At 43.9% G+C, this 26654-nt stretch overlaps 1 protein-coding gene across 1 annotated transcript in view; it reads right to left on the bottom strand.

The window, feature by feature from the left end:
* Positions 1-26654, bottom strand: part of T265_00393 (hypothetical protein) — a gene marked incomplete at both ends in the record, with an annotated part of 37149 nt that overhangs the window by 7902 nt on the left and 2593 nt on the right. The window contains 14 exons of the mRNA XM_009164166.1: positions 1647-1798; positions 3207-3311; positions 3729-3896; positions 4000-4074; positions 4394-4510; positions 7145-7344; positions 8988-9132; positions 9234-9511; positions 10958-11019; positions 13850-13891; positions 15930-16036; positions 20055-20166; positions 20275-20331; positions 21903-21942. Coding sequence (XP_009162430.1) covers positions 1647-1798; positions 3207-3311; positions 3729-3896; positions 4000-4074; positions 4394-4510; positions 7145-7344; positions 8988-9132; positions 9234-9511; positions 10958-11019; positions 13850-13891; positions 15930-16036; positions 20055-20166; positions 20275-20331; positions 21903-21942 — 1660 coding nt within the window. The remainder of the gene's footprint in view (positions 1-1646; positions 1799-3206; positions 3312-3728; positions 3897-3999; positions 4075-4393; positions 4511-7144; positions 7345-8987; positions 9133-9233; positions 9512-10957; positions 11020-13849; positions 13892-15929; positions 16037-20054; positions 20167-20274; positions 20332-21902; positions 21943-26654) is intronic.

The following is a 26654-nucleotide window of genomic DNA, read 5'->3' as shown; positions in this document are numbered from 1 at the left end:
CCCCGATCTCCCTTCTCGGAGACGCACAGTAAATTTAATTATATATATATATATATATATATATATATATATACTCATCTGCCGTCGCAGTATCTTATGCTTACTTAACCAAATAAACGAAACAGCGATAAGTAACGGTAACAAAATCTAGTTTCCGGGTGATTACGAGCTCGAGAATAGGAGTCCAACCCTCCTGCACCACAACATTCTGGCTCCCACCACTAACTGGATTCGTCCTTCGACATAGTTCCCACTCCGTTTCACATATACAGGATGATTATCGAAGCTTTGACAAGCACATCGTCTATATAGCCTTTTGAGGTTATGTTTACCCTGGTCATTAAATTGATCTGTATGACCGACTCTGCCCATACAGCTTTCGGACCTACGCGGTCTCGAAAACCACTGAGTGCCGACCACGGTTGGTCTGGGAAATGGACTCGGTAAGAGCCGAACGACAATGAAGTGTTTAGTGGTTCGTTTTTTCACACATGGCCCACTTTCCATCCCACAAGATTTGCAGTTGTGTGTTCGCATCGCAGAGATAAGGCCTGCGTCCGTTTTGATGATTGACTGAAGGGATGTTGCTCAAATCCGAATGGTTAATGGCCCACGGTTCTGCCAATTTGTGAAGAACTGGCCTTACCCTAGGTTTCGCGTTGCCTGGTAACTCCACAACGGACAGATCGACCATCGCTAGTGCCCAGTCGATGATGAGACGGTCGATGAACTAGTTGCAGGGAAGCCAAGAAACCAGCTACGGGCAGAAGGTAGACTACACATTCACATATTAGAAGGGCATATGGGCAGTGACCATCCACCCTTCCAACTAACATACTGGTACTCATTAATTCAGATAATATTGATCGAGTTGACTGTGCCAGCGAAACCAAGTACATCGATACAACAATAAAACACCTTGCGACAAGGGCTAATAAGAGTCTCCGCCTGGAAAACCGAAAGGTGAAAACAGAACATCCAATGGACGGCGGTCACAAGATAGACCAGGCGGCATTTTCTAAAGCCTCTTTACATCCAAGTGAGAACGCATGATGAACATTGCTAAACCTGTTGACAGTCATGGTTTCTATCCCTTTTCCGCAGAGAGGCAGCTTGTGAATAACAGCACGTCGGCCAGACATAAAAAACAACAGTTTTATTCGGGGGTTTTAATTCATCCACAGGTTTCATTCTGAGTCTGCCTGAAAGCAAAGGGCACGTAATCCTTTTTTGTTTGCACCACGGACTTTTACCAATTTGATTCATCAACTTCAATCATTCTAAATACTGACCGGTAGCAACAAACCAGGTAACTCATTTCGATCGTACTGATTTCCCAAATTTCTTGGGTTTTATCACACACTACTTGACCTCCCAAACTCCGCTATCATCTAAGCTTATTCTGTAGGCCTTCCGTCGTATCAAGGGAATAACTGAGATATTGTGACTGAAGTGTCTGAGGTCCACATAGCTTAGTTATTTAGAGTATATCCATCTATCCACTTCAGTTTGAAAAGGGGTTTTGAAGAACAGCAGGTCGCAGTTCATACAGTACCAGAAAAATCACCATAACTGGGCAACCAAGACATCTTATTGTATCCAGTTAGATGATACTAGCAATTACGCCGCCCGCAACAAACAATTACCTTAGGGTTACTGGAACCCCATCCGTGCTGTCCGCCCAAACTTGAGGCCAAATTCATGAGCGTGCTATCCAATGCGTCCAGCGGATTCTTGTTCTGCGATGAGGCTGGTGCTGCCGGGCGTATGGGAATAGTCGAGTCGACTTGTTTTAGACCTATAGAGAACGAGAGTTTTCGGCAGGTGACCCACAGCACACATGAAATCAAAGCACTTTTGTACAAACTTATACGTGAACGTTAGAACCAAAAACGACTTGCATGACATTAACGCTGAAGCCATAAAATAGAATAAACACTCTCAGAGAAGGAGTTACGTGGGATTCCAACTACTGGTGACCCAATAAGGGTGCTACACAGTGCTTCTAGGTTTTTCAGCATAAACTAGCTTCACATCAGAAATTCCCAAATATCCTCACACTACGAACAGCGTCATGGATTTTCTCTAGTCCTTTTTAACAGCATCTTCACAACAGATCAGAACTTATGACAAACTTTTGACACGGGTGTTGGAAGATTGGTTAAAGTTTGCACACTGTTCGATGCAGGGAGATTTCGTCCTAATACAACCAATACTCAGGTTTATCCTTGCAATGTACTATTCATAAGGTTGTTGAAAATCCGTCGACAGCCCACGACCGGTTTCGCCCTTCCTGGGGCTCATCAGGTAGGCGCAGTCCCCGGGTTTCCGTCAACCTTATGTTCTACTTGATACCAAATTGCACGAAATGAGCGAATATACACTCATTTGCAAACTAATTTGGTTCTTTCGAGAGACTCACCTGGAACCCAGCTGAATCTGTCGTTTATGATGTTATCAGGTAAATGAGTGCATATTCGCTGATTTCGTGCAATTTGGTATCAAGTAGAACATAAGGTTGACGGAAACCCGGGGACCGCGCCTACATGATGAACCCCAAGAAGGGCGAAACCGGTCGTGGGCTGTCGACGGATTTTCAGCAACCTTATGAATAGTACATTGCAAGGATAAACCTGAGTATTGGTTGTATTAGGACGAAATCTCCCTGCATCGAACAGTGTGCAAACTTTAACCAATCTTCCAACACCCGTGTCAAAAGTTTGTCATAAGTTCTGATCTGTTGTGAAGATGCTGTTAAAAAGGACTAGAGAAAATCCATGACGCTGTTCGTAGTGTGAGGATATTTGGGGTTTTTATTTGTGAAGGAAACTTGAAAATTGTAAGCCTCAGCTCGTCCGAGTTTCTTGTTCATGGTTGTATGGCCCCACCGATGGCAAGAAAGTTCTGGACTTATGGTAAAGCACTATGGTCTAGGACGACAAGATCGGACGTAAGAATGAACTGTACTGCGAACTGTAAGTCGCAACGAAAGAAACTGAGCAAACAGTATCTACACGAAAAGGAAATACAATTTAGAATGCGCATCAAGCCAAATTAATTTTCTGTCCATGCAAATGTAAAAACTCCCAAGTTTTGGACAGAGCACTGTTGCGGGAAGCTCAACTATAAATGGTCTGACGCAATTGTACTAACGTTCTTTGATGGCTCAAGAAAGGAATCGTGATTAGAAATGGGGAAAATTTTACCTGCTAGTAAGTTAGCGCCAGGCGAGGGTTGTAGCTGCGAAGTTGTCGTACTCTCAGGCGCGTTGCCGCTTAATAACGGATCCAATGACAGCAGATCATCTAATCCTGTCAACCAAGAAGACAAATCAGTATAAGGCTTGCGTATATGACCATTATTCTACTGTTACGAAAAAGTGACTATCAAGAATGGTGTAGACACAGGAAATGGACATTTGAACGTACATCGTCCGAAAATGAGTAAAACCAAGACAACTTGCATTCTTGGGAAATAAACTTCCAGAGGAATAAACCGCAAGACTGGTCTAACAAAAACTGAAAATCCGAAGCAAAGGCTTAATGAAATAATCACTTGCTGGCCAAACATGAACAAGTCCAAAAATTACGTTTTTCGCTTGTGGATACTTGAAACTTAAAAGGCACTGACATACTCGACACCCCGTCGCCCGTTACTTAGCCTAAGTTAGTTTCCAATATCTTTTTTCGAGAAGATCGACAGACTACAACACTGAACTGAAAACTTACCGTAACTAGCGGGTTTAGATTCCGAAGTTGGAGCTGTAGATGCTTTGTTGTCAACGACGACTGGGGTGGGGGTGATGCTGACCGATTCCCCGCCTTCCGAACCGAGCAGATCAAGCCCAAGCAGATCATCTAGGGCTGAGCCATGTGACACGGGAGCAGGCGGTGGCGCTGAAATGATGAGAGTTGAGAAATATTACAGGACGAGACATCCAGCTAAGAGCAATGTAGGCGAGGCGCTGCGTGGTGAAAGTATACTTGGATTGGAACTTACCCGAAACATCTGCAGGTGGTTGCTGAGTGCTGGAAGATTCGAATGCAGCTTTAAAGCCTGACTGATCCGGTTGATCTGAGACAAACGGCAATAAAAGTAACGGTAAGGAATCCCTAGACCTTGGATGAAATAGTGAGGTTCAGTTACAATCAAGATTATCTGTGGAGAATCGCTGACTACACAAGTTGTCGTAGGCACTAAATTATCCATAGTATTAAGTAAGTACCACTTAGCATTTGAGTAACAACTTGAGTCGCCAAAATTTAGGAATATGTAGAACAACAACATGACTGTTCTCGTAGTTCGTCTGAGTTAAATAAGATTTTCACCTGGCTCACCAGCTAAATGTAATGGGAAGGTAGGACGTGCGAGAAATGGAGATAAAAAAACGTACCAGGAACTTCGGGCCAAGCCGGTGGTCCACTGGCTGGTTCGCCATCCTGCTCGTCTGCAGCAAATGGGCTCGCACAAATCGGTGAGACGCTTCCATCTTGCTGTTTCTCGTTTAGACCTACAGAACGGAATAGTAGTAGGATGGGTGACAAATGAAAGACTCGAGTGTGGAAATATTCGTCCTTATACTTGAAACCCCACAAACATTGATAAAATGACACTACTCTGGCGTAGCCCAGAACAACTTGCATCTCACGGAAGCTTTTGGAAGCTCTATGTTGTACATGGACAATTCAGCTTCAAAGAGAGACCAGTCCCAGTACGGGACAAATGTCCTCTCGGCCGTGACTGTCTGTTATCTAGGTGGCATGACTACTTCAAACTTTGCTGCACGTGTGGCGTTTGGAGGACATCTGCAAGACCGACCATCAATGGGCATATTGACCTGTCGAACAGATCAAACAGAACGGAACATTACGAACAGGATTCTATTTTGATTAGACAAAAAAAGTAGCCAGATCCCGAAGGTAAAATCCAAAAGTGGGTTAATATATTAGCTTAGATATCTAGCTATCCATGATGATCTACGGACGGGTTTGCGCTAATTTATGTGAGGACCGGCTGATGGCTTGCGAATTTAGGCCGGAAATATGAAGGTGCCTGGGACAATCGCGCAATAAATGTGGAAGACTTACTTGAGCATGCACGTATAATTGATCTCCCTTGCCTATTATGAGCGGAGACGCATTCAGAGCCTATTTATTCCGGCCAGCTTATGGTTGTTTTTGTTAAACTCACTGATAGTAGGATGCTCAACCATAGTGGACTCGTACTGACCATATAAACTTCCACAGTATTCATTTGTGAAATGTAAATACAATGGACGCTACAGCCCATGAATATACGTTACGAAACACGTGGTATTGGTGAGTTATAAGCACAAATCTATGTTTTCAAAGTGCGCACTGCAGTGGATCGCCCGACACCGGTTGTTAACAAACTCCGCCTAGTGGGAACAAGTTCACCATTAACTAGGCTGCGATTCACCCTGAGCAGATTAAACATTCATGAAGTGCCCAGCAGTGGTGTGAACAAGACAGGGACGATTGAACCTATGTTGCCATGGCACAACCACCTACCATGCAAAACGGCCAATAAGAGCGCTTCAAAGAGAGTGGACAATCACCGAGACCGTACCACTCACATCTAGCACACAAGCATCGCTTAGGCTACAGATGAGACGAACCATCGGTAGTCTTGGACTTACACCTTATTCTGTGCATTATGCCGAAAAACCACTCAGCTGCACGCAAAAATTCCAGTGCTAGATTCATATTGAGGCTTCAAGCGGAAATTAGGTTATATTTCGATTCAATTTTGGCCTTCAAGGATAAAGGTTGGCTTATTTTTATAGTACATCAGATAATGAGCCATCTATACATCACAGTCCGCTTGCGGTGACGTCTATGCTTCAGTTGCTCAATGAAAACGGATCTGCCTACTCACTCGCTCTCCCGCGCACTGTGTATTTACGTGAGAGTCATTGCGTGTGAAGACGGTAGTGGCCTAAGGTGTGTTCCACTAAACAGTTGTGATGTATGAAATACATGCTAAGAACGGAACATTCACCTCCCTCTACGCAAAGCAATCGTCTCTGTCGTACCAGCCAGCAGCAATAAAGATAATTATTCAGTCGTGGCACTCTTTTGGTGCCTAGCTGCCATGCCACCCACCACACAACCGCTGCTTGCGCCCCAGCCAGCAGCAATAAAGATAATTATTCAGTCGTGGCACTCTTTTGGTGCCTAGCTGCCATGCCATGCGAAGGTTGCACGAGGGCTGGGATACTGCCAGGTTGCCTCAGCCTAGACAGGGGAAGTCGAGAGGCAGAGGTCGGATTCGAACCACGGAAATTCCGCTCAGTAAATTCGCGCTCTGTCCACTGAGCCACCTTTCCCCCTACCACCCAATGCAAACCAACAAATCAAATAAGCTAGTGCATATTTACTCCAGTTTGGTTTCGAACAAGCGTACAACGGACCTAAGCTGAAATTACTGCCATAATTACCGGTTGACTACGTCGAACAGAAAGTTTACATTCCGCAATTTAAAGGCAGACAGTTTTGATAGCGACAAAACCGACGATCTGGGAAGTAATCTGATAAACAAAATCGCAAGATTTCCGGCGTTTCAATAAGTTATCGGTTGAGAAAACTTATCACGTGACACCAGATGATGACATTCCAAATATACCATACAAGGCAAACTGTTTCAGGTTAAGCACACCTTGAGGCAAGAGTTGGCATAGTGTATCAATGAAAATCGAACGTATTACTAAACACAGAGTTAATTGGCCGTAAAGCAACAGAAAGGCTGTCGTTGGTTCTAGCAAACTGTCTAAGCTATAAATTCCCATATCTGCATTACTCGAGAACGGAACACTGATTCGACTGGGTAGGTTAGCTCCAGTGCCGAATTTTTACTATAACGCAATCAGATCTGGCCCAGTGATGTTCAGTGACCGGAAAGTATGTCGGCTTCACCAGAAGGATCATGGGAATGGTCAGGGGACGCGAGACATCGGCAGATCATTAAAAGGGAAACACCTAATAACAATAAAACTCCAGAGAACTGTATCACTGGTTCTACGAAAGTCTATTCTGAAAGCAGCATGACCGATTATGGAAAACTCAATTCCTCTAGTACGTTGTCACGCTAGAAGAGAAGACAACACAGGTGCAATCAGCCTTACCCAGAAGGGATAGGTTTCGCTTTGACTGCGCTAGTTCGGTGCCGATTTCCGGGTTGGTGCCTTCAAGTTCACCGTCACTTGCTGGCTGATCGGGGACCGGTTGTTCAGGATGAGGACGCGGAGGTCGTGCAGGTGAAGGGCTTCTTGAACGCGCCGGGGATACCGAGTGAATCGTGACAGAACGTGGCTCGGTTTTGTTGCTAGAAAATTGTTAGATGGACCGAAAATGTCCCGGAGGGGGCAGTGAGTAATAATCACATGCCAAAACTTCGCATTAAACGAAATGGAGAACGATACCTTAAACCTTGTTCTATTTCAACACTACTTATCATGTTTCCCGAGGTAATTCTGAGGATAATTCACGGACTCGACACATATCGTTAAGTAACGGTTGGTCTGCAAACCATGGGCCAACCAAAGAAAAGAAAAATTCCCGGACGCCCCTCTAGTATTTCCAAGGTCTAAATCAACTATACCTATTCAGTGCTACATTTGACATCTCACACAGAGAGGAAATGTAGTTTTCAAAGAGCTAGCCCATTTGGGCCTTTGAAGACTGAGTGGTCCGCCGGAATCACGCTAAATGAAGGTCAAAAGTGACAAAAGTCCGGGTAAAAACACATTCTTCGTGCTTCTAACACCCCCCGCGCGCAGTTTCGCACCTTGACTTGCCGTTACTGAAGAATGACATGTTGTTGCATTGAAAGAAGCGCCCTGTAACGAAAACTGTTTCCGTAGTGTACATTTACAATAAAAGAACTGAGTAAATCATTTCTTTCAGAATAACCTAGCGAGGTGCAATACACTCATTGTGAAGCCTGAGCGGAAATTGTATCACTTGGCCGAGGAGCACAGTATCCTTCGAATTTTTAGTTTTCTCGGTGCCCATGCCTCATCAAAGGGGTACCCTTTGAAGTATAGTATTTAGGGGTAAGTTGCCTTTTAAAGAACAAATGGGGTGCTTGATCTTACCACCTTAAGTTATGCCAAGGCCCAGTGGTTGTGCACTGAGTTTGTCACATACAAAGCTTTGGTCCTTGGCACACCGACATCCCTCAACGACTCTTGTTAGTAGCCACTGGGTTTATAGAATCTGCATCCATATTACCTTAGTTTAATCAGTCCTCCTTCCACCCTAAAAATTGTCCTGGTGAGTTCACAGAGGGAGCGCTGAACTCGAGTTTTGCTTTTACTGGAGCTCACCAACAGTGGATACCATTGACTGTGGCTGAATTTTGACTCAGGGCATCTGATATCCGACATGAGCGAGTAACCGCTACTCTACCGGCGCACGCTTGGCAAGCCAAAATTCCGACATCTGCGTGGGCGAACATTTCCGCATTTTGGGCGATTATGACATCACTAAGCATGATACCGCCCTTATGCCAGATGATAGGCCTCGGTAAGAAGAGAGATATAGTTGGGGCTTAAAATTTGGATCTGATCCATTGTGATGGATTTATCACTAAACTTGTTGATAGAATCCCTCTTCAAGTAGAACTAAAACTTGAAGATGTGCGCATGCCCTTGCACATAGAAAGAACCAAGGAATCATGAGACTGCCCTCATCTCCCGGGTAATTTGGCTTATAGACAACAGTGTGTGACTGTGACCAGAGACCACGACAAGATCGAGTACGACAGACGAGAGGTATCCTAGCTCAGCCACAAACAGGACGAAACAAGTGACTGGCTGCCGACACTCCCACATCACGTATTGGCAGATGCATGAACCACATCTTAAAAACATCGTACCTTTCGAAAAAAAAATTGAAAAAACCATGGCTGTGAAAAACATCGTACTTTCGAAAAAAAAAATTAAAAAACCATGGCTGTGAACTTACCGGCCAAATTGTGTGTGGACCGGAGTGCTAATAGTCGTTTGCTGAACGGATCGTTTCACGGCCTCGTTGCTTTTGATGATTGAGTCGGAGAAATGATTCGTAGCTGTAGCAATGATTTCGGCTTGCATTTCTGACGGTACACCATCTGTGAAACACGGGGAATTGATAACGCACGTCTATATATGTACGGACATGTTACGGTCATGAGGAACTCTTCCTGATCAGAACGGTCATTAAATTCTTTACCTTCATCATTCACTATCACAGCTGGACATACGGCGGTCGCCTCTTGCTGATCTGCCTCAGGTGTTGATGACCTTGTAGCTTCTTGCTCTGGTTCTGTTTCATGTGAATGCACGGGTGTTTCATGCGATTTGACCGGGGTTCGTGTAGGTGAAGGTGGAACGGTTGGTTTTTGCGGAACAGCTGGCTTTACCTGCGGAAGTGGTACGGATACTGTAGGCTTTTTTGGCGCCGTAGGTCGTGCCGGGTGTTCAGTGGCAGTTTCATCTTCATCATCGGAGCTTTAGACACATGGATAAGGTTTGAAAATTTACAAAAACGTTTATTAGAATTTGGCCGCCCATAAAATAGGGATAGTGAAATCGCATAATACGTGACACTGAACTAAAATAAAATAAACGCTTGTTAGTGGCGCAAAGATAGGAACGATCATGAGAAAAGTGGGATTAAATAAACTAACCATCTGATTTGAAATCGTAAGGCTATCCCTGACCATCTCCTCGTATCCAACCTAGTGACATTACAGAATCCAAGTGACATTTATTTGGTGATCAGGAACACTTCGTGCCACTGTAGTGTGGACTGACTTGTTCAAGGCTGTGTTAAACTGGAGTGAGTTGTTAAGAATCGCCGTAAAACTGTTGTTTATTGCGAATATTCGTCAGAGAACTACCGCCAAGAAGTGAACACCGATTACAAACAACAAGCAACGCGGCGGGACTTGTTAGTATGCAACGTAGCAACAACCGCCATCTTTGATTGGTAACCTGAACCACAGTCAGGTTGGCTTGCTTCGTAAATAATCATGGTTTTAAAAAGTTATTTTACGGATTCAGTCATTCCAAAGTGTCTGACATAACTGGGGGCAACCGGATCTTTCCAACTTTATTAAAGTTAAGCGGATGGGCACAGAATGTTGGGTTCCTTCTTCTTGTGCACCGCAACGGTTGTGATGGCTAAGTGGCCGGCAAGCAGCTCCGTTATTACTTCGGTTTGATCCAACATACCAAACCGTGAATGGGACGCCAGCACGTAAACACGCCCCATTATATGGGTGAAAAGTCACAGCCACGTAGGCCCGTGTACCCACAAGAACAAATCTTAGCTGAGGACGATAGAGCTTGATTTTCCCTCCATTCTCCCGGATACATCACACTTTTTTAAAAACGTAGTCCTCTTAATTTCCAATTTATCTTGAGGAGGAAATTTGGAGCTCATAAGGGGAATTCAGAAGCTTTGCCGTTATATGTGGTTGTTGACAATTTAATGCAGTGCGTAACGTTCGTTGCTCCTTGGCTGAACAATACACTAGTGAGCAAAAAACATCACAAAATATCATTGAACGGGAATGACCACTGTTATCGCCCATATGTATTGGATTTTGCGCGCTTGTAAATGTACGGCACGTTCTAATCCAGCTGCGTTATACTATCCCTCAAGAATCAACAACGTCGGCGCCAAGTGTGTTGGGATATCAAAGAAAGTGGAACATCAAGAAAGGCACAACAAACCTGATAATTAGGCATAGCAGAGTTACTGGACATTGCTTTCAATGGAATAAATCAATCAGGAGAGAAATGACACTTTAACACAATCTTGGGAGCATGACACAGAAAAATGTTGGGAACCGACGGATCAACCCATTGAATTAGAACTACCAATAACCTATAGGCCAATTAGCTATTTACGAACCCTGGGGATCAACAACACATAGTTCGGTCACATACCCCTTTTTGCTCTCTAAAATTGCTAGATGCTGCTCCATGGCCTGAATCACCTTAGGTGGAACCTGGAATGGAAAGGTTACCGAAAGAAATAACGTTAATACATGGGGAATAAAGTGTTTTAAAATATGCGAACTTGAATTAGTTAGCAACGTAATATGTAGTAATCATCCTTGTGTTGTTACGTTAAATATACCATGCCTCCACCAAAATTGTTCGGTCAAACGAAGAGCTAAGTTGAGGCGTTCGACTGTCACATTTTGGGGCAAAGCTGTTGTCAAACCACGGAAAAAGCGCAAGTCAAGGTCCCGTCAGTATGTTCAAACATAGATGAGTGCAATAGGAAAGAGTCAAAACCATGGGTATCCCGGGTTGTTAGAAGCTCTTTACTCCCATTTAGGTGGTTTGACACGTGCATCCCATTGCTATTTGCTGATCAAACCGCGTGAATTCTTGATTTACATAGTGAAACCGCACCTCACGGAGTGGGTGTTTTGTGGATTCCCTTTTTGTCAAGCAAATATTTCAAAATGCCGCTCGCTGAAATACGTTTCGGTTTGCCACAATAAAGTCGACATGGTTAAAAGTTTTAATCAGAAGTCCAAGACTACATATAGAACATTGATTTCTCAGAAATGGGTGCAATTCGGCGGCTTTTATCGGGAACGAACGCAGAAAACTCGACTGTGGGTCAATTTTTACCATGAGTTGCTGTTGATGGAACAATTGAATCGTAACTGAAGTTCTCGTCTATGATACTCTACAACTGAACGTGCTGCACAAATGCCACTTCATTAGTTATGAGTTTTCGTGGACCCAAGTTGTATTCGCGGGATTCACTCATTTACTATAACAAGTGGCATCTTCCTTACTATGGGCACTGTTTACTCCTCTTAGTCCCCTCGACGGTACCAAATCTTCAGCAGCTTACTTATTCACGGAAGGTATCGTTGACTAGTTCATTCACAGCAGAGTCCAGATAAGTGTCTTCCATCCACCATCCATTCCACCTACGTTGGTCTCAAAGAAGGACGAACATCAACGGAAATTTCTTCCGAAAAATGCACTTAGTAGAATCCAACGTACGTAGGGTGAACTGTCTAGGCCGGCTGTCTTTCTTCACAGAAGGGCGCAAAACGATGTTTAATCATGTTTAGCCTTTCCGTCACGTTTACGCCCGACTGAGTTGGGTGATAAATGGTCCATATTTTATTCAAGATTCCAAATAGTATTTTAGGAATATCCTTTGCCATAAATCACAATATCTTGGCGGCGCTGATTGGATTATGGTTGTCTACATCACATAAAAGTTGTAATGTGCTGGTTGCTGGTCTTAGTACGGATTCCTCCCACATCCCACTGGATGTCATGTTAGTAGCAGCATAAGAATAGGGAAATCGGACAGCCTCACGGATAAACTTATACAGACCACAGTGAAATAATTTCGACGTTCAATGACATTGTATTTTATGAATTGCGCGGGACAGGTCTTCGCCGCAACAATGGCATCCCGCGAGCGACAATTCGACAGATATACGGTTAGTGGAACAGCGCCAGCTGTTTGTCAGCACTTTAACAGTGCGCGACCACTAATCTTTATGTCGTATGCAGTGAGCCACTTGTGAAAAACCAAATAGGATGGAATAGGCTTGTTCGATGTTGTGGTTATCCACCATTAAAAATAAAAGCCGAATCCGATATCGATCACATGTGGCCTTACTTCCGGAAAATTTACTCTTCGCGCATTCATTCAGGTTATCGCCTCATCATGTTGTTTACACAGACGCGTTCCGTAAGGCTGGTTATCAGCGAACCAATATAGTCGAGGAACGTAGTGACAAGGCCAGTGAAGCAGTAAGATGATTCGATTGACCGATTGCAGGTGACGCAGTTAGATTTCAGCTGACACAAGATAAGTCCTGCAAGTTCAATTTTTCCAACCACGATAAATACAAGCTGATGATATCCCTATTGAGCGACAATCTTGTAACTGCGGAATGGTTTCCGTTGCAATACTTTTTGAGGATAGGAACCCATTCAAATCAAACAAGCGTCTTCTAGTTTTTACCCATTTGTACTCCGAGGAGTAACAACACAATGGGAATACCCCATATTTTTATCTCAGACACATTACGACATTACTATAAATGGATTGCGCAATAACCATAGCTGACTCGTCAACGCACCACATAATTGCAGCACTGACTTAGCTTGACTTGGTTGATTCGTTAGCCTTGGATCAGCGGACAAAATCATGTGTTCAAACAGTTCACAGTTGCAAAATCTTCTGAGAATATTAAAACTGACGGATACGATGGAAAACAGCTCACAATATTTCGATACCTAACGAGTCCGTAGTAATTACTGGCGCTTTTGTTGTTATGAAAAACCACCCTGTCTGGAGGTTGTAGTTCGAATTTGTCTATCTGAATCCTGAATGAAGGGGGCGAAGTTCCATTTTGCGGTAAGGCGAGTCATTCACCGAAATATGACCCATCATCAAGAAGACTACTGTAATACATCCAGACACACGAAGAAAATAAGAAAAAACACCCCGATGGAGGGAAAATTCCACCGCATTGGGAGTTGAAAATTCAGACATCGAGATGGCTGACAGTGGGTGCCGTCAGGCGCCATCATCCACAACACATTGGCAGCCCTAATCAATATTACAAGGTTCACGGAACGTTACAGTAAGTTTTACGTGGGGAAAAAGTATAGCCTCAGTCAGTTTTTCTTCTCATGGATGAGATGTTTGCATGTGCAATGTGTAATGCGCCTATCCTTCTACCATGAACATTCGGATGGGAGAAGGGAGCCTGGTATTTCACAATCTGTGGAAAAACCAACGACTAACTGGGAAACCAACGAATACGAGTTAAGAATGTGACTCACTGGCTGCAAACCAAGACTGTCCTTGTCCCCGATTCCCAAACTCTAGAAGTAAAACAGAACGGAAAATTCAGTTCGAAATGAAAACCGAATTTACAACCGGATTAAATGGTCACAAAAGGACAACGAAATAAATTCGGAGAGCATGCTAAGTGCACCATTAGCACAACCATAGAACTAATCTGTTTAAAGTGCTTTACGATTTCAATTTTAGAAGAGATGAAATGGTTTTAGCAATGTGGTAACGAAATCCGTCCATCAGCAGCAGTCGGCGAGCAGGGGTGTAAAAATAGGAGTCCAAAATGGAGCACCATAGACCAAAGGTCTACACTACCTTCCGCAAGATTAGAAAACCGATCGACTGCACGTGGTAGTTGATCAAAATGCATTCTTAACTGAATGGCGGGGTGTTCAGACCCCTACCCAGAAGGCTGATGATTTGTGAGCCCTGCACTGCAAATAATTCTATAACGGGCTAAAACAGCTTTTCGCCTAGCGTAAGGGAGGAAATTCAGATATGAAAATTTAGAGTATATCCGCTACTTATAAAACGCAAGTAATCTGTTCAGGAAGAAAAAACATATCACTCATCAGTTAAAACCAGATGATGGCAGTTTAAAGTGTTTGAATGATGAGTGCGGCTAAGTTGTTGTTCGAATATTCCAGCAGTTTCGTGACAAGCGCAAAGCTGATGACTTCAGCACGTGTGAGTGTCGGTGGGTGTTTTTAAGCTTGACTTACAAAACTCTGGATCTGAAATTTGAACATGCTCGTGGAACAATGATGTGATTTCGAACCAGATCACATGTGCTTGACCCATTCCGATTTCTGCCGATTTCGAGGACTCAGCCTTCTCATGTCACAAAGCTTAGCGTATAAATGTAGCTCCCGTGAAAAAGATTACCTCACGGCCTCCTAAAAGTGTGTTTAAGTTAACACACTGTTTCCAAAGCACAAAGTCTTGACATTTCAAGAAAACCTGAAGATACAATGATCGTTCCAGTCCCACATGCCAGTACAGTCACTGAAGTGCTGATATGCATCTAGTAAGTTTGCGGAACCCTCGTTCAACTAAGGGGCGGTTGTTGGTGGGTCGTAGACTAGAAGGGTTGAAACGTGAAAACTCACGACCTGGTAGTGTTTTAGCATACTGTCCTCGGTGGTCTTCGTTCATCTGGTGGAGCAAATATGTTTACCCATAAAAGTAATGAACAAGAAATAAGATTTCGTTGTTTAAGTGGGGCGCATTGGTGCTTGCAAAAGGTAAAGTGGAAACAAAACTCGACGATAAAAAATATGCTAATAAACTTCTCATGCCTGTTCGATCTTGCATTGAGGTTGATCAAACCCTACAGAGGTAAACTTGATATGAAAACTCAGTAACAACAGCCTGCGACAAAGCGAACCGGGTTGGAAGAGGGCTGGCGCCCACGTATGGCTCGTGTTCATACACCACACTAAGATTGCAGTCGGTGAAGAGCACATTGCGCCAATTCGTTGGCAATCATAGCTTACTAGCGTGCAGTGCTCAGTGTAGAAGAGATAAAGAATGACTTAAGGTAAAAATGTTAAGCAAACAAAAGACAGGCGCTGGCCCCGCGGAACCAAGTCTCACATCACTTGTCTCTAGATTATGTGGGGATTTTAAAGATAACATCGTGAGTGATTAAAAGCACACCCAAATGTGTTTCCCACTTGTTCAGGTGTCCCCTGTAATACTTGAATCCTCCCCTCAATGCTCAAACCCACCGGGCTACCTCAAAGACCTGTGATGATTAGTTGGTGGTGGCGACTAAGATACATCTACGCTAAACCCCCAAGATAAACGATTAGATAGACAAAAAGCGCCCTTGAACAACGTCCGATCAGGATCAACCTTCAGTCTCATATTGGGATATAAGGTCGCAAACTTTTACAAGTTTTGTTCAAGGAAAGTAGTGGGCTGTGACTCATCGACACTGCGTTCCTTGGAGTTGAAGAGGACTCTAGGGCCATCTATCAAACAACAAGAGACTGAGGCCAGAAAATTATTGCAATATAGCTCGCTGCAGTAAACACAAATACCCCTGGTGCGTTTGCTTACCTCAGCAACTGACAAGAACTCCGTGAGTTTGGCTTGTAAATCGGGGAAAGCATGGTACAAATCCAGGCCGGCACGACACTGTTTACGCCTCAGGGAGAAGTACTTTTCTACAGGGTAACAAAAGCAAGCACAGCGAAAAGTTGACCAGAGATAGGCTGTGAGATGACAAGCGAAACAAAAGCAGTTACAGTTATAGCTGTGAGATCTTCCTGCCTCGATGGCTCGAGCCCACATGAATGCCGTTGCATGTGGGTGGAAGCTCCATAGGACATGGAACATGCTTCTGCCGAATTCGGAAATTCCACTCGATCTCAATACCCACCCACCCGTTCAACCAACCAACCAGTCCACTTAAAAGCTGTTTGAATGTTCGGTTCGACAGACGAACAGTGCTTGTGGTGACATTTGGGGGCGGGAGGGCAACTCAACGTACAGCAATTCTGCAAACTTAAGAAAATAAAGATTAGCGGTGGACTGATGTCGATGCGGTTACTGTGACGCAGAGAGGAAATGTGGAAAAAATGAGACGTTCGGTGTGGCAGACACTTGACTACAGCCCGTCCACTCAGTTCGGTAGTCAGCCTAGCCGGAGATGTCCAAGCCCAGTCGTTACTGTAACACAGATAACCATTGAAATACAGGTCTACAATGCATGGACTACATTATGCCTTACACCGCATCGGTTTGAATTCTTGTTTAGGTACAATCACAAATAAAGAAGTGCAGCTAGACATACAGCAAAGATATGTGCGATAGTTTGGTTTAGAAATATCGACTGTACAGATGACGGAGGCACGAACGACCGTACTTATAAAGTACAGGTTATCTAGTGTGAAAACTGAGACTAAGCGCACGACTGCATATCAATTCGAATCCCCCGGAAAAAAAATATGATAAAATCCCCACTGAACTGACCGAGCGCCAAACCTTTCTCGGTAAAAATATTTCGGCAGCGCTTCAATGATGATGTGCACTTTCGATACTGGAAACAAAACTGGCAAGAAGCGCAATTTTACGGCTCGACATGAAGTGAGGTATACGTCAGTAGAATTCAGTTGTGAAGTAGGAGGCATCATACAAACCGCCATTCTGTTAGAATGCTTTCAAAATTGTCTCAAAATATGGAACGTAAGTGTGAAGAATAAAAAGGACCTTTCTTTTCAGAAGGGATTGGTAAACAACCGGTCGTTTTTATTCGGGCAACGTTTCGCTTTTGACGCAAAAGCTTCATTAGGCCAAGTGAGCAGGTCACCAATATGGCCAGGTCTTGAGGCAGACGGAGAACCAATCAGTAAGACCTTTTCAGATTAGCACACTAGATCAGTGTTGAATGTCAATTAAAGGGTCTTGCCGGTTAGTGTGGTTGACTGAGTCTTGTGGATGATGGTTTGGGGAGTTCCAAATTATTTTTGATCGAATCACTGATAGGAGAGCGAGTGGTTCGAACCCAACCTTAGCATCTCGATTGCTCCTGTCTATGCTTATGAAATCTGGCAATATCTTAGGCCCCACGCTTCCCTCGGAGAACATAGCAGCCAGACACCGAGTGTTACATTTGAACGATTATATTAATCTTTATATCGATTATTCTCGACAGTCCAACCAAGAATCAGAGTACAACCATTCGGTCGACAGAGTATCAGGGGCATTGGGTTGTTGTTCAATATGCGTCATGTATGGCATTAGTGTGAATGGGGCAAAGAGTGAAGCAGAAAGTGGAACCTTCATACTGAATTCAGGTTTCTGTGGAGGGTGCTGAAAACAGAAAGTGCATATTAACTGTATTCCGAGACGTACAATGGGACCGCGGCAACCAACCCAGATGTTGTATTCCACAGCGCTTTGGAGAACAAACAAACTAAAGGCTCATCCAGGAAGACTCCTGACGCAAATCACAAGCGACTTAACTTTCACAGCCCGTCACCACTAAGTGGTTGCTTAAGGTGCGACGATAAGATCAACAAAACGACCTAGGAGGCCGGAGTACAGGGTTAGGTAAGAGTTTTACAGCATAATAGGATAACCTCGCTGGAGAAAGCCTAGCTGAATAACGAAATGACCTTTCGATGGGAGTCGTTTCTTCTGGGTAGAGATGACAAGTGAAAACCATAGCGAATGGTTTCTACACTAGCGCAAAGCAAGTCATCTGAGGAATTCGCAAATTTGCACTCGCTCTCAGTTGAACAATCCTTCTCCCGCCCCAGCATGATAAATCTGGTTGGTCCACCAGAAAGGGCAGATGACAAGTGGCGGGTTTCGCGATTGGTTGGGGTCATTAACAATAACTATTCTGTCCTTGCTGGGATTCCGACTGCTTTTCAGTGTGGTTGACTGAGTCTTGTGGATGATGGTTTGGGGAGTTCCAAATTATTTTTGATCGAATCACTGATAGGAGAGCGAGTGGTTCGAACCCAACCTTAGCATCTCGATTGCTCCTGTCTATGCTTATGAAATCTGGCAATATCTTAGGCCCCACGCTTCCCTCGGAGAACATAGCAGCCAGACACCGAGTGTTACATTTGAACGATTATATTAATCTTTATATCGATTATTCTCGACAGTCCAACCAAGAATCAGAGTACAACCATTCGGTCGACAGAGTATCAGGGGCATTGGGTTGTTGTTCAATATGCGTCATGTATGGCATTAGTGTGAATGGGGCAAAGAGTGAAGCAGAAAGTGGAACCTTCATACTGAATTCAGGTTTCTGTGGAGGGTGCTGAAAACAGAAAGTGCATATTAACTGTATTCCGAGACGTACAATGGGACCGCGGCAACCAACCCAGATGTTGTATTCCACAGCGCTTTGGAGAACAAACAAACTAAAGGCTCATCCAGGAAGACTCCTGACGCAAATCACAAGCGACTTAACTTTCACAGCCCGTCACCACTAAGTGGTTGCTTAAGGTGCGACGATAAGATCAACAAAACGACCTAGGAGGCCGGAGTACAGGGTTAGGTAAGAGTTTTACAGCATAATAGGATAACCTCGCTGGAGAAAGCCTAGCTGAATAACGAAATGACCTTTCGATGGGAGTCGTTTCTTCTGGGTAGAGATGACAAGTGAAAACCATAGCGAATGGTTTCTACACTAGCGCAAAGCAAGTCATCTGAGGAATTCGCAAATTTGCACTCGCTCTCAGTTGAACAATCCTTCTCCCGCCCCAGCATGATAAATCTGGTTGGTCCACCAGAAAGGGCAGATGACAAGTGGCGGGTTTCGCGATTGGTTGGGGTCATTAACAATAACTATTCTGTCCTTGCTGGGATTCCGACTGCTTTTCCATAAAATGCGAGAATAGCGTGATGTCACTACTCCAATGGTGCACGCTGCACCAACAGAAATTTTCACGTATGGACCAAAGAAAATACTCGCACTCTGTCTGGCGATTGGTTTGCGCAGTGACCATAGCAATGACTCACTAACTAAAATCGATTTGTACCTGCTGTTTCTGATATTTGTTACTGAGACATCTAACAACGTGGACCTGCATAATGGGCATCATCCCGTCAGCTACGTCATCAGACATACGATAACTGACTTAGATTTACCCAGGCAAAATTCAGGTAACTGTTAAGAAACCCGATACGAGTTTAAAAATTGAGCATTCCTCAATATAGGTCCCATTACTATCGTCTTCACCCGATTGGACAGATAGTTCACCAAACCACGTTATCAGTTTGGTAAAGTAAGCCCAATTCAGTCCATAGATAATAGGTAGTTCAAAAGTTTTCTCAGGACCGAAAACTAAAAGGATAGAAACTTCGTTGAATCTGAGGATATGAAACAAAGTGGAAGCACCCGACGCTGCGTCGTCGAGTCAGGCGGGAAAAACACTGTTGAAAACGCATGCAAAGAGCTTTGTTTCTGGTCGCACCAAGTCCCAATCAGGTTGCGAAATTATGCGATAACACCATACTTGATAGTCATACATTGCCTGTGAAATAGCAACATGTACCAATAAAGCCAGTCACCACGCACAACGTAGGGTATATTGCATGACACAGTAATGGTGTAAATAACGAAGAGGAATTCGAAAGTAGAACACAAAAAGGCGAGCAAAAAATACACAAACAGAGAACCCAGTCCAACAAGACATCATAGTTCAACAAAGTCGAACATACCAATCAGATTCATCATGCCCTCGTTGTAGGAGGCGAACAACCGTATTAGATCCTTGTATAATAGCAGAAAAGCGGCATTAATTATTGCGTTGTTCAGATCCTTTTCAAGTGCCTAGAGGGAGAGAATGAAAGATTTCATCTACGCATTAGACACATTGGATGAAGAGCAATAGGAATACATACATCTGGTTGCAAATGTCTTGCGAAATGACAGACTTACGTCAAATTCAAGTAGCACACCGAGCTGTTCGGAGAGCACCGGAAGCGCCTTTAGAAGCTAATTGTGTTGGTTAGAAAAAGGAATCGACGTTAAACGGGAAAGTGAAGAGTAATAGAGAAATATGCAAAATATACACAAAACAAATATAGACATATGAACCAGTGTCGTATTAGTGCGACGGGATTTTGACAAAGCCCGCCTCTTCCTCACTGTAGCGCGACGTCAACCACAGTGTAGCACCTATGATGATGGTGCTATCATCATGGCGTGGTGGATTACCAGCTGACAACCGGATTTTCTCGAAATGATCCACAGTATGAATCACTACGACGCATGACAAACACTACTCTGCCATAAAAAGGTCTCATATATTATAAGAACAGAAGAGATCCTGTCAGTAGGTGGTGCTGACGAGTCGGTGTATCAGTCGTGAAACGGTCAGTGTCAGCCATCGAACCCTGCTGTTCTTCGGGCCGCATTTGGACGTGCAGGTGCAAGAGAAGCAGACCCAAACTATCCCAAGACCCAACAGTCTTCACTGGGCTGCATAAAGGCTAGAGCCGCGTGTTTCGAAGGAATCCGTGCTATACTGGAGGGACCATTCGAACACAAATCCTCATATTAGTCTATGATAATGTCCCAAATGCAGTCAATCATGCTTCATGGACAGTAATGATATGAGAAAACTGGAGCTGACTTAAAACTTTCCAGGAGAAAGTCGTCCTAAAATAGGCGAAGTATATAGTGTGAAGGGCATTCTTCTGATGCAGACTGTAGGTAAGTAACACCGCCTGCAGCTGTCGAATTCGAACCTACCGACTGATTTTCGCCATTCGATTGCATCTCCATTTCGGTACAAAATACTCAGGCGTGAAAGAAGTATTGAAATACGTTTCCAACGGCTGTCTCGAGTGAGTTTCCTTGAATATGACGATAAGCAACCCCACGTCCAGTCAGACTCTCCTTACAACAATGAAAGCGATTTAATAATTCAGCTGGGTACTACTGAGTACTACTAAAGTGTCATGCAATTGACAATGTATAGGAACCGAGAACTACTGTTTGTCACATGGAAAATAAGGACAGATGCGGCGAACCTTTCAGAAATTCTGCACGACAAGTAGGTTTGTGCTGCGCCATGTAGTGAATTCTGAAAGACTTCGCCGTATGCTATCCGTAGTGCATTTTGTCAAAGCCGTATGCGTACGTCTCGGAGTACACTACACGTGGCTTAAACCTAAACTGGAAAATACGTACAATCAAGGAAGCAACACGGAGTTGCAGTACCTTTAAGCTATAGATATCAGTAGTCACTTAACGACAAGTGAAGTGCACAAGCAGTACAGTTGCATCAACAGTACTATCAGCATCGACAGCCCAATAACACTGATGCTTCACTGCTGTACAGTCGTAATCGACAGTGTCAGCATTCACGTCATCCGAATTTCAAAAGAAAACTGACAAATGCACCATCTCATTTTCTAGAAGTATCCAGTTCAACGGAATGGTGCACGAAACGGATAGTTTGTTTGGGTGGATGGATGGACGGGTTGACGACAGGTCTAAACGGTGTCTACAGAGACAATGATCGACGAGCACAGAGAGGAAGACAGGACAACAGCAGTTACCTTCTCAACTGGCATGGTTCGTAAAACACCATCATCTCGTCTATCAAAAATCGTTGCAAAGTGGAAATTAATTCAAAGGCAGAAGTTAACACAACTGGACACAGCTTGGTAAAGCCAAAGGTAAAAATATATGGGGAAAAAGTGAAAATTAGATGCTTCCACATTTTCTCTTGTGTATTATGCCCAAGGAATGTTTCATCCAGAGAGATTTTTCCATCCAGAACGGATGCCCACTGGACTATTTTTCAGTTGTTATCACGCGTCAACAAAACCGTTTAAACTAGTCCAGTTGGCGATCTTACTCGACGAGTATCGTGAATTGTGTACATATATCCCTGAAAATCGAACAATCAGTTAGCGAAGACAGCACAGTTTAAATGTCCCAGAGTACATATGTGGTAAAAATTGATGGCTCGCTGTGCCCATATGATACACCGTGGTGTCTTACTTTCGGTCGGCTGGATTACTTAAAAGTACTACTTTCTTCAACTGTGTGATAGTCGGCAGTTAAGTGATGAGGAAAGGACTGCGTTGCCTCTGATGCCCGACTCGCTTTCCACTGATACGTGCTGCGTTTACGAAATTGGGGTCGAGGGCTCAGTTATACCCGTGAATGCAAGAGATACGAATGTACAAGCGGACAGACTCGGCAATGCTGAGGCCCAACTAGATTGTTGTCTTGGAATGGAGTCAGTACGAAATGAAATAGAGAATGCCTGTCGCTACTTGGTGCCGACCACAGATGATTCCTATTTGGAATTGATTTTCAAGACATTGAAATCGTGTGCCTACGTGGTATGCCTCACATGCGAACTCGTTTAAAACGCAGTTACTACACCACTATGGATAACATGGATCGGTCACCAAACGTCGCCCGTTTTCGGGCATTTTAATAGACCCAGCTCCGGCGCTGATCCGTTGCAGCTTTCCTTTGTGTATCTTGGAGGCTTTTAATAAAATGAGAACATAGTTGTAGGATGAAGTGTTTCGTACAATCCCACTCGCCGTAAAACATGTACAAATGGGCAAAATAGGTGGGTTTATTAGTTTCATCGAGAATCACTTGGATGCATGGAACAAGTTGACTGCATAGGTAATCACTCCAGAAAAAAAGCCGATTTTCTTTGGATTCCCGTACAAAGGAGATCAATCCTGGTGAAAAAACATGCGATGTGCTATTTCGACGGACAGCCTATACGGCTCATCTCACGTTGAAACCACGTGCAGATCAAAATACCAATTATTTTTATCCGTTTTCAATCGTATTTACCAACTGATCTATATCTGCGGTGAAACCTATATCGGTATAACTGATAGAGGACTTGAGATGCTGGTGAAGAAATATGCGCATGACACTGCTCAAGTTGATTGGAGGAAATCAGTGTTTCAAACATCGTCTGCAGGCTGGAAGCTCATAGACTTATAAATATGTTTGCCAAAATCATTTTCTGTAGTACTCCTAAGCACAGAATCGAATCTCCACTGAAAGACAATTGCACAGTCAATCAACATCTCAGGTGTTCTTCTCGTGGAACACTACAATCAAATCCGTCGAGGCACTGGACCTCAGGAGGGACGTACCCTTACTTGAGCTTTGGGAGCCATTCTCCACCTAGTCAAGAATTGCATACCAGCGTACTTTTAGATGTTAAGTACAGACCAGCGTTCGTACTGACCGGGAAGCTCCGTAAAGACCGAGAGCTCAGAAAACGAGGCGAAAAAATTCGGGAAATATCCGAAAAATGTCCCTGCATATCTGTATAACCAGACCAAAGAAATCCATCCGTGAGTGAAACCACCATTGACAAAAATTTCTTGCTCATCCCCAGCAAAGAACAGCTTCTGAATCATTCGGTTGGACAATTCAGCAACAACTGAGCTGAACATCGATTGCCCTTCAGTCAGACTTTCAATGGTAATAGAATCACGGACATGGGACATCCAACAGTCTCAGAGATATATGAATGCATTCCCCCTCTCGAGAGGCCATCGAGCTGCTGGTTTCGACAGACCACAAAAGCCTTGTCTGAAAATGTATCCAACTAACCTATTTGTCTGACTGGGAAACCACTGCTCCAGCAGGGATGAACTGAGATGATCGCCTATTTCAAACAACTGTTCGTAATGGAAGTAGCAACTACGGGGTTTTCAGCCCGACTTAAGCCGTTACAAGACTTCCAGTTTCACTTATTCTCCGTCATCTCACAGTAGCAAGTGAAGTCCTGACCTGGGAAAAGCACGAAGGGTTGTTTAGACCAGATCTGCATTACCAAGCACAACCAAGTACTGACTGGGACAGCAGGCTACGAATAGGCGATCCATGGTGCCAATATTCTTTGGTTTCAATGGCACGTTTAACTCCATAGGTCAAATCATTTCATCAATCACAACTATGCAAAAAGACGTGCTTTAAAAATTTTGTATATAAATGAGTATGAGCCTACGAAGATCATCAAAAGCTTCCCTGTGGACAGTGGTGTGCGACAAGGAGACCTGTCTATCTTCGTTCAACGTGGTCATGAAATGAGGGGGACGCTAGTGTCTAAAAAAACCCATTTACATAAAATAACATACCGAAACCCTTTCAAACCGGAGAACTCAGACAGCACCGTTCCTATCTTTGAATAGGAAGCAGCACAAGGGTCAGTAAAGAGGTTGTTTGGAGTCACTCCATCCTTCGGCATGCGCTCTACATTGGGACGTAATTTCGTTTTAGATCGAAGAGACGGACTAAAATCAACGTTCCTGTTTTGGAACCTGTGTGTTATCGCACCTTGAAACAGGGCCTTTGCGACCTCAGGATCTGAGGAGTCTCTAGGTATTCGGCGATATTCTAGATCCACAACTGGAATGGGCTAGCACCAATGAACTCAAAATGACGTGAGTATCAAATGGAGGTTCAATGATATGACGATCAAATCCAGAGGCAAAAATGCGGCGGCTATGACACGCTACATATTAGGAGTCTGTCAAGAGTAATGTTTTCCACACATAATTTTTGGAGCGGCGCGCAACGTATGGCTTGGAATAAGGAATGAAATAGATTACAAAACGTCCGAGTGTTGCAGGTAGGACTCGGAGATGAGGTTGGCGTGTCTCGGCCTGCGGTCCTCTGGAATCTTCGCAGGATATGGAGACTAGTGGTTGCCCCCAAGTTTCTGTCCAGACTGAGTGAGTGTTTCAAAGCCTGAACACCACGCACGGTTGTATTGAGCCCATTGAACCCAGTTCTATCTCCTTTACACACTAAAGTTTCCCCCAAATAAGACTAGGAAACTCTGATGCTTCAGCAATGACGTTGTTGTCGATAATTCCCAGTATTTATAGGCATTTCTGAGCAAGCATAATTCGGAGATTAAGATAATCCATGTAGATCTTACAAGTAGTAATAGAGTCCTTTCTTCCTACATGAACCTTTATGGACGACGAAGTCAATCACTCTAGAGAGGATGGACTCACCGAGAGTGGATCCAGAATTCGATTTACACTTCAAGTGTTCCGGAGTATAATACCACTCTTCATCCAGCGACCAACTACTGGACAGGAGGTTGGTTTGCATTAGGAAGGCTACCTGATCAGTAAAGTCGTTCCTCAACAACAACAGACTTCGAAGTTGGGCGGCTTTGAATTTCGCCATTTTACCGATTTTTTGTTTCGCTCTTTCCTGCCTTGCATTACTTTAGACATCCATCATTGCGATAATGAGCTGAACAAATTGCTTACGTTATCAGTTGCACAGCACTATTTTTGCCGTATTACGCGTCTTGAACTTGATACCGAATGAGAGATGAACTAGGACTGTAATGCAGGAACCATATCTTAGGTTCAGATTCAACGTGAAATTTATCATAAATTTACCATACAATCTGAATGACAGTGTAGATAAGCAACACAATGTTCTGTTAACATCGTAGGTTAATTCGCTTGACATCTGTATCCAATCATCCTTCAAGACTCACACTCAGCATCATATTCCAGAGGCTCAAGTGGATAACAAATGAAAAGTGCCATTAGGCTTCACCGTTGGTAAACATGCTTTAAGTATGCCTCACCTACATGAGTCTGCATGCAGTGTCGAGTTACATCAGAGTGTTTCGATGTTTCCTGATACACACATGGAATTGTAAATAGTGGTCGTTCATTTGTTTGCTGATCTGAGCTGGGCGATTTGATTGCAACCAAATTAATCAACTCAGCGAACAAACGAACGACCACGCTACCTGAGCTACCGAAATTCTCCTCAACAACAAAAAATAGTGGCCAAATCAACCTAATGAATGATGATGATGATCGTTATACGTAACTGAACGCTGTGTGTTAGACGATGTGGTGGTTACCGGACTGTTCCTCAGCGCTCGCTGTAGACTGCTTCGGAGCAGATACTATGGGCTGATAACGGTACGTGTTGAGCAAGGGTTGACAGTAATCTTGGCTTAGTGCAGTTTCATAATTGTGTTGCTCTTCGTAAGAGGTGTCATTCTACACCTCCGTCAAAGATATGATAAGCGAAAAACAAGTCCAGTAAACAAGCAGTGGCGCTCTTTGTAAAGACTGTCATAGTCATTGGCGGTAAAACCGGAGGCTACTGATGCCTCGCTACCGTACAATTTATTTGGATAACTCTTGGTTATACGTGGACTGGGATACTACCAGGGCACCCAGGCCTAAGCATGATCGGCATCATCATCATCATCGACAGCATGACATCGGTGTTCAGCAACGATGCTTCACTACCGTACAACCATGACGTAT

The sequence above is a fragment of the Opisthorchis viverrini genome, assembly GCF_000715545.1.
Source record: "Opisthorchis viverrini unplaced genomic scaffold opera_v5_4, whole genome shotgun sequence".
Classification (NCBI taxonomy): Eukaryota; Metazoa; Platyhelminthes; class Trematoda; order Opisthorchiida; family Opisthorchiidae; genus Opisthorchis; species Opisthorchis viverrini.
This window is presented reverse-complemented; position numbering and strand designations above follow the sequence as displayed.